Source organism: Peromyscus leucopus, chromosome 11 (assembly GCF_004664715.2).
Source record: "Peromyscus leucopus breed LL Stock chromosome 11, UCI_PerLeu_2.1, whole genome shotgun sequence".
NCBI classification, from domain to species: domain Eukaryota; kingdom Metazoa; phylum Chordata; class Mammalia; order Rodentia; family Cricetidae; genus Peromyscus; species Peromyscus leucopus.
This window is the reverse complement of record NC_051072.1, coordinates 54,627,720-54,642,739: the sequence shown is the minus strand read 5'-3', so window position 1 is coordinate 54,642,739 and position 15,020 is coordinate 54,627,720. Positions and strand designations below refer to the sequence as shown.

The window sequence follows — 15,020 nt, the reverse complement described above, 5'->3', positions numbered from 1 at the left end:
GGAGGAGGAGGAAGAGAAGGAAGAAACACACACACACGTAAACATGGATAGAAATCCGGCCTATCTGTGGAAGCTAAGGGTTTCTGCCTATGAAGCAGCTCAGGAGATAGAAATTCTTTCAACATCCCAAATCTTGTCTAAGAAACACCAGCATGGCAGAAACCAAAGCACAATGAGCATCCAAAAACCATGAATGACCAAATCTAATTGTGTAAGATTTAAGAATAATAACGAGTTCTCAACAGTACATTCATTTTCATCCAAACAAATACTGACAGTGTATTTAGCAAGGGGTGAAGGGAGGAAAAGCCTGGTCAAGCCACAGTCTAGGCGGGAATTACATACACAGACCTTCCCCAGGGCACGCACCGTCATGAAGAGCCTGACCCCTAGTGGTGATACACTAGGGCTGCATACTCCAACAAGGGTTTTTGTTTGTTTTCTGGCTGTTTATTTTTGATAATTTGTTATTAGTTTTTAAGTCAGTGTTGAAGAATCAGTTGTTCGGGTCTCAGTTTACATCAGAGTTAGAGAAGATATGAGGACTCCTGATTGGTTCAAATTATAATTTAGTTTATACTACCATTTATTACACTTCAGGACATGATACGGAAAATCATTCATCTGAGCTCCTCACTTCATAGGTAAGAAAGAGACAGCACCAACAGATGGTGAACACATAAAAGAGTCAACTAGTAACTTTAAATTATGACTTGAAAAATTAACTAGAATATCAGAGTATGCACACAATGCTGACAAATACTTTGATCTTATTTGGGAAATAAACATTTATTTTGAATGCTTGCCATGTGAATATAAGCTTCATTATGCAACTATCCCTTTCATAGAAAATAGTCAAGACAACAGGGAAAGGAATTCCTGACTGCAGTTTGGAGCCTGCACATGACTGTCTGATACGGCCACTGTGGAAGGAGCTTCCTCCATGCCCTGCCTCCTACTCTCTTCTCATGTTGGAGAGTTCTGGAATGTTCTGCCCTTGGCCCGCTTCTGGCTCTATGCTTCTATAGGCTCTCTCAGGCTTCGTTCACCTTGGGAAGCCAAACCTTCCCAATCTGAAAACCCAGCTTGAATTTCTTTGCTTACGTCTCCTTGTCTGTCTAGAAGTCTACCACATGTATTCACACTAGTACTTCAAACTCCCCACCAAACAGGAGATCACTTTGACCTCCACGCCTGCTCTTTTTACTTTATCTGGTGCATGCTGGGGTATGCCATCAGCACTCCTGAGGTCAGAGGGCAAGTGCCAGGTCTCCTTCCGCTGGGTGAGTCCTGGGGTCAGTCACAAGCACCTCTGCCCACTGAACCATCTCGCCAGCCCCAAACCCGCGCTTCCTAAGTGGCCCATCCCCTGAATCATATCCTGGAGCAGAGTCCAGATCCAACGAGGCTAACCTTCTCATAACGGGTAACTCAGGCTACCATCTCTGTTGGCTTCCTGTCTTATTTTTAAGTCCTCCACCCTAGTCCACAAATCCTGTATCTACTTCAAGATAACTCTGTCCAAACTAGTCACATCAACCCAATTTCTCTGTGCCTCCTTTGTGAACCACCACTTTTTGGAGAAGATTAAAACTTTTAAACAAGGTCTAGTTTTCCAGGCCCTGCAGGATCTAAGGATACGGATGTGTTCAAGCTCATCTCTACCCTCCACCTAGTATTTTCTCTGCTTCAACCTATGCTCCAGCTACTCCCCAGCCCATGCAAGCCCTTTCCAAACCCTTGACCTTGGCACACTGTATCCTCACAACTGGATCCTGCTGATCCTCTGTGCCCCTCCCCCTTTCATATTCCCTTATGCAGACGATGGTAATGATGGGCAGTCATCACTGTATCTCAGCTAAGGCTTGCTGGCACCTGTCTGCATTCCAGCTACCCTGAGGCTGGGAGGGAGGGGACAGCTAAAACCCAGGAATTGAGGCTAACTTAGATTATATAGCAAGAACTTAATTTTCAAAGCCAAACACTAAGAGAAAAACAAATCTAGACTCCCAAACCTTGGCTATGTATTCCCTAGGTCCCTACACTTCCTTCTGTGACAGCCACGAAATGACGGGATTGTGGTACACATTCTCTCAACCACAAGGTGAACCAAGGGCTCGTGCATACTGTTACATACCTGACCGCTGGTTTTACAGGAAAGAAGTGCACAGGATGCCACAAAGCCTCTACAAGACTCTAAACCTGCTGTATTTCTAGTTTTAGACGACATACCCAATAGTAGGTGCTTGCCTAGAAAGGACGAAGCCCTGGGTGAAAACTGAGTGTGGCCATGCACACCTCCAGTGCCAGCACTTGGTGGGGAACAGAAGGATTAAGCGTTCTTACAGGTCTGAAACAATAAAGGTATTATTAATGGTGGCTAGGCCAGAGTTCCCAATTATTAAACCAAATGAAGGTATTTTGTAGATGAGAACCCGCTGTTAGTTACTATAAGTGCAGAGCATTCTAGATAATCTTTATCTGACTAGATCTAAGAAAGGCAGTAAGTAGGGCTGGAGAGATGGCAGTTCAGAGTGCTTGTTGTCTTTCATGTCGGACAGCACCAGGGGATCTGATGCCCTCCACTGGCCTCTGTAGGCAACCCCTCCCCCCGACACACATTTTTTTTTCTAAGTAGGCAAGGCTCCTCTAAGGAAGGAGGTCTGGCCTGTGGCACTGCAGCTCCGGCCTGCCCCTCTCAGTGCTAGTGACATTTTACTGTCAACTTAACACAACCTGGATCAGACTGGCCTGTGGCCATGTTGTCAGACACTGTGTTGACTGATGGTTGATATAAAGAAGGCCCAGCCCACTGTGGGCAGCACTATCCATAGGCAGGTGGCTCTGGGTTATATGAGAGAGCTAGCTGAATGAACCAGAAAGCAGCAGCCCTCTGTGGCAGTGGTTCTCATCCTTCTTAATGCTTCGACCCTTTAATACAGTTCCTCGTGCTGTGCTGACCCCAACCATAAAATTATATCATTGTTACTTCATACTTGTAATGTTGCTACTGTTATGAATCGTAATGTAAATATCTGATAGGCAAGGTTTCTGATATATGGCCCCAAAGGGGTCTCAACCCACAGGTTGAGAACTGCTGCTCTATGGTTTCTGCCTAGGCCCCTGGCCAAGCCTCCCTCAGCGGTGGACTGTGACCTGGAAGTACAAGCTGGAATAAGCCCCTTCTTCCCTGAGTGCTGCGGTCATGATGCCTATCGTGGGAATGGAAAAGCAAACTCAAACCCCCTCTAAGAGTCTGTCCTTCACTTTGGACTCGCCCCAGCAGCCCTCACAACTAGATACGCCGGTCCCCGCCAGCAGTTCCCTCCTTCTGGTCTGTTCTCTGATGGGCTAAACCAAAACAGCAGACCCCCATCAGACTCAGTGTTAAAGGGTCAAGATTAAACAATACAAACCATGGTAATTGTGGGGGGCTCTTGCAATTTACGTTCCTGTATCCTCACGCCAATCCTGTCAAAGTGGTTACTCCCATCTCTGGTTTCATCCAGAAAGCATTTATGTGCCCACCCCACAGTAATCGTGCTGTGACTGCTCGGTGTGAGGCTACGAATGAAGAAGGCACACAGGTCCCTGGGCACAGGCAGTCAGTGAACCCTCGGGCGGTTAGAGAACCCTGTCTGGGGCACAGCAGCACAGCACGGCGTTCGTTTCAGTATGAGCTGCATGGTGCAAAGTCAGGTCCCTGGCCCTCCTGTTTGAGGACGCTTACCAAAGCAGGCACCATGTGAACCATGAGACCTTCATCCCGGCACATACCCCAGGCCCCTGAGATCCCACAGAGAACAATAAAAACCCTAAGTTCCACAAGGAGGCAGAGAACTGCCCCCAGACACATGGGTAACAAGCAAGACTGTGAAATGGTCGGGCTGGTCTGAGCAAAGGCTTGAAAAGGCATGACTGGGTCTTCAGGCGGCAGAAAGGTGAAATCGCATGGCGCAGCAAACCGACAGGAAGCGGCAGAGCAGTCCAAGAGAGTGCAAGCCCTTCACCACGACCCACTCCTCAGCCCCAGTCCACAGCAGCGCGCTGCAAACGGCAGCCGTGACGCCAGCGGCTGCTGTCCTTCCATTAACGCAGAGAACATTCCAAATGTGCCGAAGCCAGGGAGGAGTGAGTGAACTGTAAAGGCTTTTCTGGTTGTCAGAGGTTAGGAACGGAAGTAAAAGACAGAAAAAACAAACAACAGCAGCAAAAGCCCACGTCCGTATTCTAAAAAGGCCACTGAGGGCAACCGAAGACAAGTCACCTTCAGAAGTCACCCAACAGCAGTGACAGCACTGACTGTGTAAACGGAACCGCAAAGGTCTCCTTCCCCATCTCAGGCCCACGCGTGCTCTCAGAGCTTCTACAAACAGCGTCGTTGACAGAAACTGTACACTACGTCACGCACCCCTGCACACTGTGAAGATGTCTGGGTTTGTACAAAACATGCTCTCTTCTAGTCCAAGACTCTCCGCCATCGAGGCGTGGAAGATGGAAGTGATGCCGGAAGGAGAAATGCCTAAGCGAGCTGCGTACAGCTCAGGACAGGGAGCCAACTGCGTTCACAACCTTCACTGGCCGGACAGAGAAACGGGAGGGCAGAGCCTCGGAAGAACCTGCTCACAGAGGCCTGGGGAGTCAGTGTGTGTGTGACGGAGACCACAGCGGGGCAGGATGGACCTAAAACAGGCTGGGGAGTCAGTGTGTGTGTGACGGAGACCACAGCAGTGTGGGATGGACCTAAAACAGGCTGGGGAGTCAGTGTGTGACAGAGACCACAGCAGTGCGGGATGGGCATAAAACAGGCTGGGGAGTCAGTGTGTGACAGAGACCACAGCGGTGTGGGATGGACCTAAAACATGCTGGGGAGTCAGTGTGTGTGTGACAGACCACAGCGGTGTGGGATGGACCTAAAACAGGCTGGGGAGTCGGGGCTTCACAGACTTTCAGTGGCCCCTATGCTTGGTGCAGAAAGTTCAAAGCTTCTAAGAGAAAAAGCAGCAGCAAAACCAGGAACTCGGACAGGAGGAGCAGAGCCAAGCACACGGCCCCGGACAGGGACACAGCGGGCAGGAAGCTGACTTCAAGGGCAAAGCGCTCTTCAAGAGAATGGCCAAAGTAGCCATTTCCTTTTTTCCTTTTTTTTTTTTTTTTTTTTTTTGGTTTTTCAAGACAGAGTTTCTCTGTGTAGCCTCGGCTGTTCTGGAACTAGCTCTGTAAACCAGGCTGGCCTCACACTCACAGAGACCTTCCTGCCTCAGCCTCCCCAGTGCTGGGATTAAAAGTGAGCACCACCACCAACTGGCACAAAGTTATTTCTGTATTACTTGTACATGTTCTGAAACTACCAGGCAATATAAAGAAAATGGTGAAAGATATCTAATGCTTAAATAATTTAGTGTCTTTAAATTTTAAATATGGACAAAAATATGTCCCTGGTGCAATAATTTCACCTGTATTCATTCATCAAGCTAATAAGCTTCATACTGAAAAAAGCACACAAAGGTCCGATTTCAAAACTGACTTTGAGGCTTTAATTCACAATGAAGCTTTCACTGACTGTATTTAAAAGTGCATGCTCAGGAGCTTCATCCGACGCGCTAGGCACCAAAGACATTCTGGTTTCTGAATACCGCACACGTGTCATGAGATGCCCTCGGATGGGACTCAAGTCTAAACATAAAGTTCATCTTTTACACATATCGTATACATATGCCTCTGTGTAGTTTTACAACATTTTAATGTGTTTGCCTTCCATAACTATAATCTATAATCTCTCTGTGGGGGTCAGGTAGGAATTTTCCTCGTATGGTACCAAGTCCATGCTCAAAAAGTTTCTTTCTTTCTTTTTTTTTTTTTTTTTGGTTTTTCGAGACAGGGTTTCTCTGTGTAGCTTTGCGCCTTTCCTGGAACTCACTTGGTAGCCCAGGCTGGCCTCGAACTCACAGAGATCCGCCTGCCTCTGCCTCCTGAGTGCTGGGATTAAAGGCGTGCGCCACCACCGCCCGGCTTCAAAAAGTTTCTTATTGTTGAGCATATTGATGTCTAGATTTTCAAATCAGGGATGTTTTCACTTTTTATGTGAATCTTAAAATATGATACAAATTTTAATGTGTCTATATATAACCATAAATCCCAATCCTTGGAGAGCAAGCATGCAGAACCCCAGAAATGAGCTAGGGTCCCAATGGCCTAACAGCAGCGCGGGCTGACGGGACCTGACATGGGGTCGCTGTAACATGTCCACTTACTTTTTTAAACATGACGAGTGAGATAACTGCAGATGCTGTGAAGAGTGCTGCGATGATTATCATCATGATTCCAACTGGAATGTTCTTATTGAGACCAGTAAGGGATGAGATCCAACCACTGTGGAACAGCAGAAATGTAATCAGGCCACTAAGTTAATGCCCCTCTCAAAAACAACAACAGGGAACATAGGTCAGCACTTCTGGAGCCAGGCGATGTGAGCATTCTTTATATGGGATCATTTCTCAGCCTTCCATAGGAGGCTGCTTATTCCACAGATAAGGGACTGACCTAGAGCTTCAGTGCCCAAGTCACACAGGGGAGAGCCTCAGTCTCAATCTGCCAGCAAACCCCACCCCTGAGCCCAAGAGTTCACCAGATTATTGTATTTTTAAATACTATACGTATTAAATGTGTGGGCTCTTTATTATATTTTTAAATGCTCATTTTCAATTAAGGAAGAAAATATATGCAGACCACATATCCAACAAATGATTCATTTTTAGAATGCAGACTGAAATCTTACAGTTCAGCATTAAGGCTCGAATGTCACATGTGTGAGCACTGGGGCCCAGCAGGTGACAGTTTTGGAAGGTTGCAGACATCTTAGGAGTAGGAGGAAGTAGGTCCCAGGTCCCAGGCGCTGCAGGTTCATGACTCCTGGCTGCCTCCGGCCCCATTCTCCACCTCCTCTTCAGCCATCCGTGGGAACCATGCTCTACGCTCTGGACTGACAGACCGAGGGGCTCCATGCTCTACCTTCCCTGCCAGATGGACTGAAATTCCCTGAAACCATGACCTATGACCTCAAAGAAATGTTCCCTCCCTTAAAGTGCTTTTGGGCATTTTCTCACACTGATGAGAAAATACATCAGTCACATCAAAAAACAAAACAACAAAAAAGTACAACCCAACAAGTCATTTAGAAAATAGGCAAACCATGTGAGACATTTGAACAAGGGGACAGAACAATTAGGCAAATAAGCAATAAAAAGATGTAAACATATTAGTCATTAGGTAAAAGTAAATTCAAACCACACACACACACACACACACACACACACACACACACACACACACACACACACACACACGCCCCTATCAAAATGGCTAAGATAACAGATAGTGGTAGTTCCCACTGCACTGCTTCCAAGGATGTGGAGGCTGAATCTCTCACAACTGCTGGAGGGAATATAAAATAGAACATCCACTCTAGAAAGTTTGTCAATTTCTTTAAAAAGCTTAATATGTGATTTCTAAATGAATTAACAAATTATAAATATAGTATTAATCATAGGAATGAAAACTATATACCCATGAAAACCTGGCCCCAATGCTCATGGTGGTTTTATTTCTAATAGCTCTCAAACAGAAACAATTCAAGCATCCTTCAACTGGTAAGTGGTTAGGCAACTGTGGTACATCCATTCAAGAATAAAAAGATGGTCTTGGAAAGATGCTCAGTGATCAAGAGCACTGGTTGTTCTTCCAGAGGACCTGGCTTCAATTCCCAGCTCCTACATGGGAGTTCACAACCCTGTTAACTCCAGTCTCAAGGGTCTGATGCCCTCTTCTGGCCTCCATGGGTACTGCATTCACATGGTGCACAGACACAGGCTCAGGCAAACATTCATACACAGAAATAAAAAATAAAATGCAAAAAAATTAATAAAAAGAAATTAGGGCTACATGTAGCTGAGGGGAAAGCCAGTATTTGTAGACTATATGATTCCATTTATATAAGCATCTTATACTGTTGGAGTCACAGAAGTGACAAATAGCTTAGAAGATGCCAAGGGTGAAGGAGTGTGGCCATGTAAATAGCAACATGCATCTTTCAGTCATGGAAATGCTGTCAACATCAGGGCCTTGTTTTTATAGTTTACTGTATTTTATGCTATTGGGAACACTGGGTGAAGGATGCCTGGGAATTCCCTATAGTCTTACAACATTTCAATCTATAATTACCCTCATTTTAATTATGATTAAAAATACCCAAAGTATACAAGGTACAGCTGAAAAGAGTATTTGTCCCTATTAGCAGACTCTGTGGTACCTAGGGACAGACTGCTAAGTTCGACTTTACATTCCTCCCTATGTTTATATTAAGAAGCTGGTGAAATTATTTCAACTTCTAAAGAAAAACACACACACACACACACACACACACACACATACACACACCATTATAGCAGTGCATTTTTAAAACATTTAAAGCATTTTCTCTCCTTCACATGCAGACTAAGCACTATGTAAAATAATAATGAAAATAGCTTTTCCAAGAACTAACTGAATCTGCCAGGAGCAGTCTGCCAGCCGGTCACCCCCAGGCAGAGGCAGGGCCCTAAAACTCAAGTGCTCACACACTCTAGCTCTGTGCTCACTGCAACTTCAGTTAAGGACACATGGCAAACAGCAATGCCATGCATGCCTGTGCATGCAGGAGCTGGAAGGAAGGCAGCTCACTATAAAGACAGACAGGAGAGGCAAGTCTGTTAAAGACACATCCTCTTCCACCCACCCTCTCCCTTGGGGATGTGCCCTCCATGGAGAAAGAAAATAACAGGTCTCGGTTACCATCTAGCCTGAACCCCAGATGTTCTTACTTCTACTAAATGAGTATCCCACCATGGTGAGAATAATTTTACTGTTTAAAGGCGTGTGTGCCTGTACATACACTCACTCTCACACATTTCCAAAAACGTGTGTGTGTGTGTGTGTGTGTGTGTGTGTGTGTGTGTACACAACAATGCTTTACACTTAACCTGGACCCTTTTCCTTCAGATTCTTGAAGCTCTTCCCCCCAGACTCTGACTGCGTCCTCTCTCTGATCTCTTTGGTCTCCTTTATACAACTCCTCCTTCCAGTGCCCATTGTACACGTTTTATTAAGATAGATACCTAGTGTGCTGGCTTTTTAATTGGGAGCCTAATGTTTGAAGAGAATAGCTTTTCCAAAGTTATTATGTTTTAAGTTGGCTTTTTTAAAGCACTTTTGTTTTTCAGTGTTTGCTTTTGCTAATCTGATTTTTTCTGTGTTTAACTCACTAGGATACACAAAATTTGTTACACAGATTTTAAATTAACAACTTAACAATAGTAAATAACTCACCAGTTTCCCCAGTTATGAAATCCTGCGGCCTGGAGCACATGTACAGCAAACTGACAAATGTACACGAAGAAGAACACAAAGAACCTGAAGGAACTGTCGCTCCTTTAAAAGAAAAGGGAAGAATGTCATTCTTTACATCATGCCCACAGCCACAAGCAGACTGACACCAAACCATCACCATCCCATGAAGACCCTCCACTCCAGCATCTCCCTGCAAACAGCCGTGACCATCCCATGAAGACCCTCCACTCCAGCATCTCCCTGCAAACAGCCGTGACCATCCCATGAAGACCCTCCACTCCAGCATCTCCCTGCAAACAGCCGTCACCATCCTATGAAGACCCTCCACTCCAGCACCACCCTGCAAACAGCCGTCACCATCCCATGAAGACCCTCCACTCCAGCATCTCCCTGCAAACAGCCGTCACCATCCCATGAAGACCCTCCACTCCAGCATCTCCCTGCAAACAGCCGTCACCATCCCATGAAGACCCTCCACTCCAGCATCTCCCTGCAAACAGCCGTCACCATCCCATGAAGACCCTCCACTCCAGCATCTCCCTGCAAACAGCCGTCACCATCCCATGAAGACCCTCCACTCCAGCACCATCCTGCAAACAGTCATCACCATCCCATGAAGACCCTCCACTCCAGCACCACCCTGCAAACAGCCATCACCATCCCCACCTTACTCTGTTTAACTTCTAGCTGCACCAGAATTCACCTTGACAGAAAATTCAGTTTTCCATTTTTAAAAAGTGTTTTCCTTGGTTTTGTGTATGGTTGTTTTGCCTGCATATATGTCTGTGCACCATGTGTGTCCAGTGCCCTTGGAAGCCAGAAGAGAGGATTTGATCCCCTGGGACTCAAGTTACAAATGGATTTGGGAGCTGGAAATCAAACATGGGTCCTGTGGAAGAGCAGTCGGTGTTCTTAACCACTGAACCATCTCTTTCAGGCCGAGTTGTCCTTTTTTAATGAACTACTTTGTAGAATTAGCACAACTACTGAAAACATATAATTTGTAAGTGTCGACGTGTATGTCTTTGGACTTCACCCCTTTGATACTAAGAACTTGTCTTAAGCTTCCTTCTCTCCCCGCTCTCCTTCCCTCCCTCCCCGAGTCTCCTGTCATCCTGGCTGGCTGCTTTGAGGATTACAATGCATGAGATGTGCGGTCCATTCTCTTTCTTGCCTGCTTCCTGCACTCAGCGGTTCTTCAGTCACCTGAGTGCAGGATTCCAGCTCCTCCCCTGTTGGGTACCGTTCACTGGTGGAGGGCAGGCAGGGTGCTGTGCCCAGCTTTTTGCTATTACAAATCATGCTGCTGGAAGTCTTCATAAAGACATAGACTTCCTTCTAAGGTGGGTAAATACCTCTAAGTGGAATGGCTAGTGTGTGTGGTAAATATACATTAACTGTTTTATAAGCTGCTCATTTTACACTCCTCCTGGCAGTGAATGAGTCTTTCAGGTCCTCTGCATCCCATTAACACTTGCTGTGGTCATGTTTACAATCCTAGCCGTCCTAATTAACATGTGGGGCTGTACTAGTTATCTTCTTGTAAACTGGGCTGGGCTGACAGACATCTAGGAGAGATTAGTAAAGCAGACCTCTGAGACATTTCTAGAGAAATTAGATTGTGAGGGCTCTGAGCTAATAAACAGTTTAAGTCGGTCCTGGATTCAAGATCTGAGTGGACTGTTGGATTGGGAGGGGGCAGAACTGTAGAAGGTGAGGCTTGTTTGGAGGAAGTAGGTCACTGGGCCTGGTGAGGGCTTTATCCTGCCTTTCCTGTTTCCGGTCCACTCTGCTTCCTGGCTGCCGGGATGGGGACTGCCCCCTCACACTCACCATCATTGAACCCAAACTGCCAAAACCAAAATCAGAACAAACCTTTCTCTTCCAATGCCGTCTGGCATTTTATTATAGCAACAAGAAAGCTAACAACACTTGACATGTTCTTAGTAAGGAATGCTGTTCAGAGACTGGTTATTTTATCCATAGATTTTTGTTTGACTGTGAAAATCCTGTTCTGGGGTTTTAACTAGATTTCCCCTCTTGTTCTTGACTTTTGAGAGTTTAAAAAATATATATATTCTGGACAGACAAGATACATGCTTGGCAAAGATCTTGCAGCATGGGACTTGTCTTTTCAGTCTGTGCATATTTGTTCAGAAGCTGGGAGGGTCTGGGTGGTTCGCGGTGTCAGGAAGATGTGGAGACATTTCCCATCTTCAGCCCTGCCCGCCTCGCCCTGCAGCTGCATCTCGGGCTCCAGTCAGTCTGAGGAGCCTCAAGGACACTCCCCGAGGAGCCACCGAGTTTGGCCTTTACTTTTTCCATTGCTGACTTGAGTTTCAGTTTCCACTAGCTCAGGTGCTGCTCTCATGCCCATGGCTGGTTTCCTTATTTGTTTTCTACAGACGGAGCGCAGGGCCTACTGCATGGTAGACTGACCCTGCCGCTTTCTGTCTGACTCCCGACATGTCCTCTCCCACGTGTGTGTGTGAGTAGACTATAGAGTACAAGTCGCTAGTCCTTGATATTCTTTTTTTTTAAAGATTTATTTATTTACTTATTATGTATACAGCGTTCTGCCTGTGTGTATGCCTGCCTGCCAGAAGAGAGCACCAGACCTTATTACAGATGGTTCTGAGCCACCATAAGGTTGCTGGGAATTGAACTCAGGATCTCTGGAAGAATAGCCAGTGCTCTTAACCTCTGAGCCATCTCTCCAGCCCCAAGCCAGCTCTCCAGCCCAGTCCTTGATATTCTTAAGGCTCGACAATCTTTTTAAAGGTCATACAGACCAGAGTGTCAACACATTCCTACAGATTATGCGCTCAGAGCTTCTGTACATTCCTACCTGAAATAGTGTTGCTATTTCACTATGGATCCAGGTAGTTCAGAGACCCCCTCACTGATTTAACTTACACTTGCATATTTACTTGTGTGATTTATTGTTTATCTCTTGAATAGTTGTATAAGTAATACATCTGATGTTATTACAAAGTTCTGTGCCAGCTAAGGGTGGGCAAAATGGATCCTGTTGCTCCATTGGGCTTGGGAACTATTTCGAAAAGCAACACATTATCCAGGAACCAAGAGGACTGTTAGGATTTCTTGACAGAGCATATATTAGGACATGACAGTAACAAGATGGGTATAGTTTAGAGCAGCTGGAGCAGAGGGTGGGGATACACCCCCAGTCCTCCGGCCCATCCTCCATGGAGGATGAAGTCTAAAAATGCACAAGCCACTGTACATTATTAGGACTTTTTCCTGTAGCAGATAACTCTCAAACCTTAGATGATCATCGGGTCCTGTCCCATAAATAAGCTTTACAGTAACGGAGGAGACAGAATATAGGGGGAAGATAGGAAATTGAGAAGCAGTCTAAGCCAGAGATACGACGGAAATGAAGTGACCACCACTGTTGCAGCCAGCAGCAAGGAGCGTTTAAAGAAGGATCTGCAGGCCAGGCGTGGTGCGCACACCTTGAATCCCAGCCCTCAGGAGGCACTCTGAGTTCGAGGCCAGCCTGGGCTACAAAGCTTCAAGGACATCCAGGGCTACTCAGAGAAACACTGTCTCAACCTCCTCTCCAAAAGAGGATCTAAGTTAGAAGCAGGAAAAAAATGAAGGCAGAAAATTGGTTTAGAATCCAAAGATTTCTTTCTTTCTTTCTTTTTCTTTTTCTTTTCTTTTTTTTTTTTTTTTGGTGTTTTCGAGACAGGGTTTCTCTGTGTAGCTTTGTACCTTTCCTGGATCTTGCTCTGTAGACCAGGCTGGCCTCGAACTCACAGAGATCCGCCTGCCTCTGCCTCTCGAGTGCTGGGATTAAAGGCATGCGCCACCACTGCCCAGCAAATCCAAAGACTTCTTGAGATTTAAGAGTTGTGTAGAGGAGGGTAAGGTATGTGTAGAGAAGCCAGTGACAAGTGGGAGGTAGAGGTGAGAGTGAGAGATGGTTCTTTGACTCTGTCTTCAAAGGGAAGCAGGAAGATAGAGGTACTGCCACGAAAACACAACAACGAGGTGGCCCTGCTACATGACATGACTTCTTTATCGCAGGTCCTGCTCTCCTCTCCGGTGTGCCTTTCAGTCTGTGCTTCCAAACTAGTCTGGTTCTCTCTAAAGTTACATACACTGGTTCAAAGTCATAGAACGGTGCATGGGATTCTACAGACAGTATCCCCTGGCCTGATCACAGCCCGCCACAGCTGCAGTCCCAGGCACCCGAGCGTCACTCGGGTCCCTTTGGTGGCCACACCTGCTTAAGTGCCCTGCTGCTTCCTAACCCTGCGGGAACTGTGAGAGGACTACCATGCCAGTAAATGGAGACCCAGCTCTCCTTCAAGTCATCCCAGCTTCGGCCCCCATCCCCGCAGTCTGACCCACATATCCTTGGGGTTAGCAGTCGTCTGGCTCACTTAACAGGCCGGACTGTGAGATTCCTGAATATGACGTACTATTCACAGCTGAAGCACAGTGATGTGCTGTTAACAGGATTCCTAGCTTGCATTTTGGTTTCCCTGGAGTTAGAAATTATCTTTTGTTGATGGCTTTTATACACACTTATCAGTACTTGACCACTAATTCTCTCCTTAATGTGTATAAAATCCTTTTTAACCTACTGAAATTAATTCTGCCAATTTTATCTCCAAGGAACTGTTTCTCTTAAAGCCTAACCAACTGTCTTAGAGTTTCTCTTGCTGTGAAGAGACACTATGACCACAGCAACTCTCACAAGGAAAACATTTCATTGAGGCTCGCTTGCAGATTCAGAGGCTCAGTCCATTATCATCGTGGTGGGTAGCATGGCAGCGTGCAGGCAGACATCTTCATCAGAAATAGATGTGACACTGAGTGAACCTTAAGCAAAGAGACTTCAAAGCCCACCCCCACAATGACACGCTTCCTTCAACAAGGCCACACCTCCCATATTGCCACTCCCTATGAGCTTGTGGGGGCCAAATACAAACTACCACACCAGCTTACACCTGCACTTCCGGAGCTGGGATGCAGGGAACCCGCCCACCCAGAATGCACCGCTCCACCGTCTTCTAGTATCCTGGGCTGCTATTCAAAACTGATGTCATTCTGATTTATAAGTTACTCTAAAATAAGTTAAGTTTTCTACCTTATAGAGGGAAAAAACAAAGGGATGGAAAAATAGGAGGAAAAAAATGATTCCTCTTACTATATTAGCAAGAGTTTCATTTAAAAGATTAGAAACAAAGCAGAAAGAAATAATCAAAGATTGATACAATTTGATACAGTTAACTTTCTCCGAACTTAGGGACCTAAGGCTGCACTGGGCAGAGCGTAAGATGTAAGACGGTCATGAAGATGAGTTCCTGGCTACAGCTCCTGAAGAGACTAACATGGCCAAAGGGATGAGTGGGGGAAATGGAAAGTTGGTTTCACATATAAAAGGGGTTTATGACTCACCAGTTTAGAATAATGGGGAAACAATCACATGATCATGTCAACAGACACAGAAAAGCATCTAGAAAGCTCTAGCACCATTCATGATAAAAATTCCCACCAAGCTAAAAACTGAGTCCTCAAACCAACAATGGGGATATGCAAAACAAGTCTGCAGCTGACCTGACGTCACAGCTGATGCTGATCCCTTCCCCTAACACCGG

At 45.9% G+C, this 15,020-nt stretch overlaps 1 protein-coding gene across 2 annotated transcripts in view; it reads right to left on the bottom strand.

The window, feature by feature from the left end:
• Positions 1-15,020, bottom strand: part of Scamp1 (secretory carrier membrane protein 1) — a 93,705-nt gene that overhangs the window by 3,874 nt on the left and 74,811 nt on the right. For both annotated transcript variants that reach the window (XM_028871653.2, XM_028871652.2), the window contains exons 7-8: positions 9,364-9,465; positions 6,255-6,372 (exon numbers count right to left, since the gene is read on the bottom strand). In XM_028871653.2, coding sequence (XP_028727486.1) covers positions 6,255-6,372; positions 9,364-9,465 — 220 coding nt within the window. The remainder of the gene's footprint in view (positions 1-6,254; positions 6,373-9,363; positions 9,466-15,020) is intronic.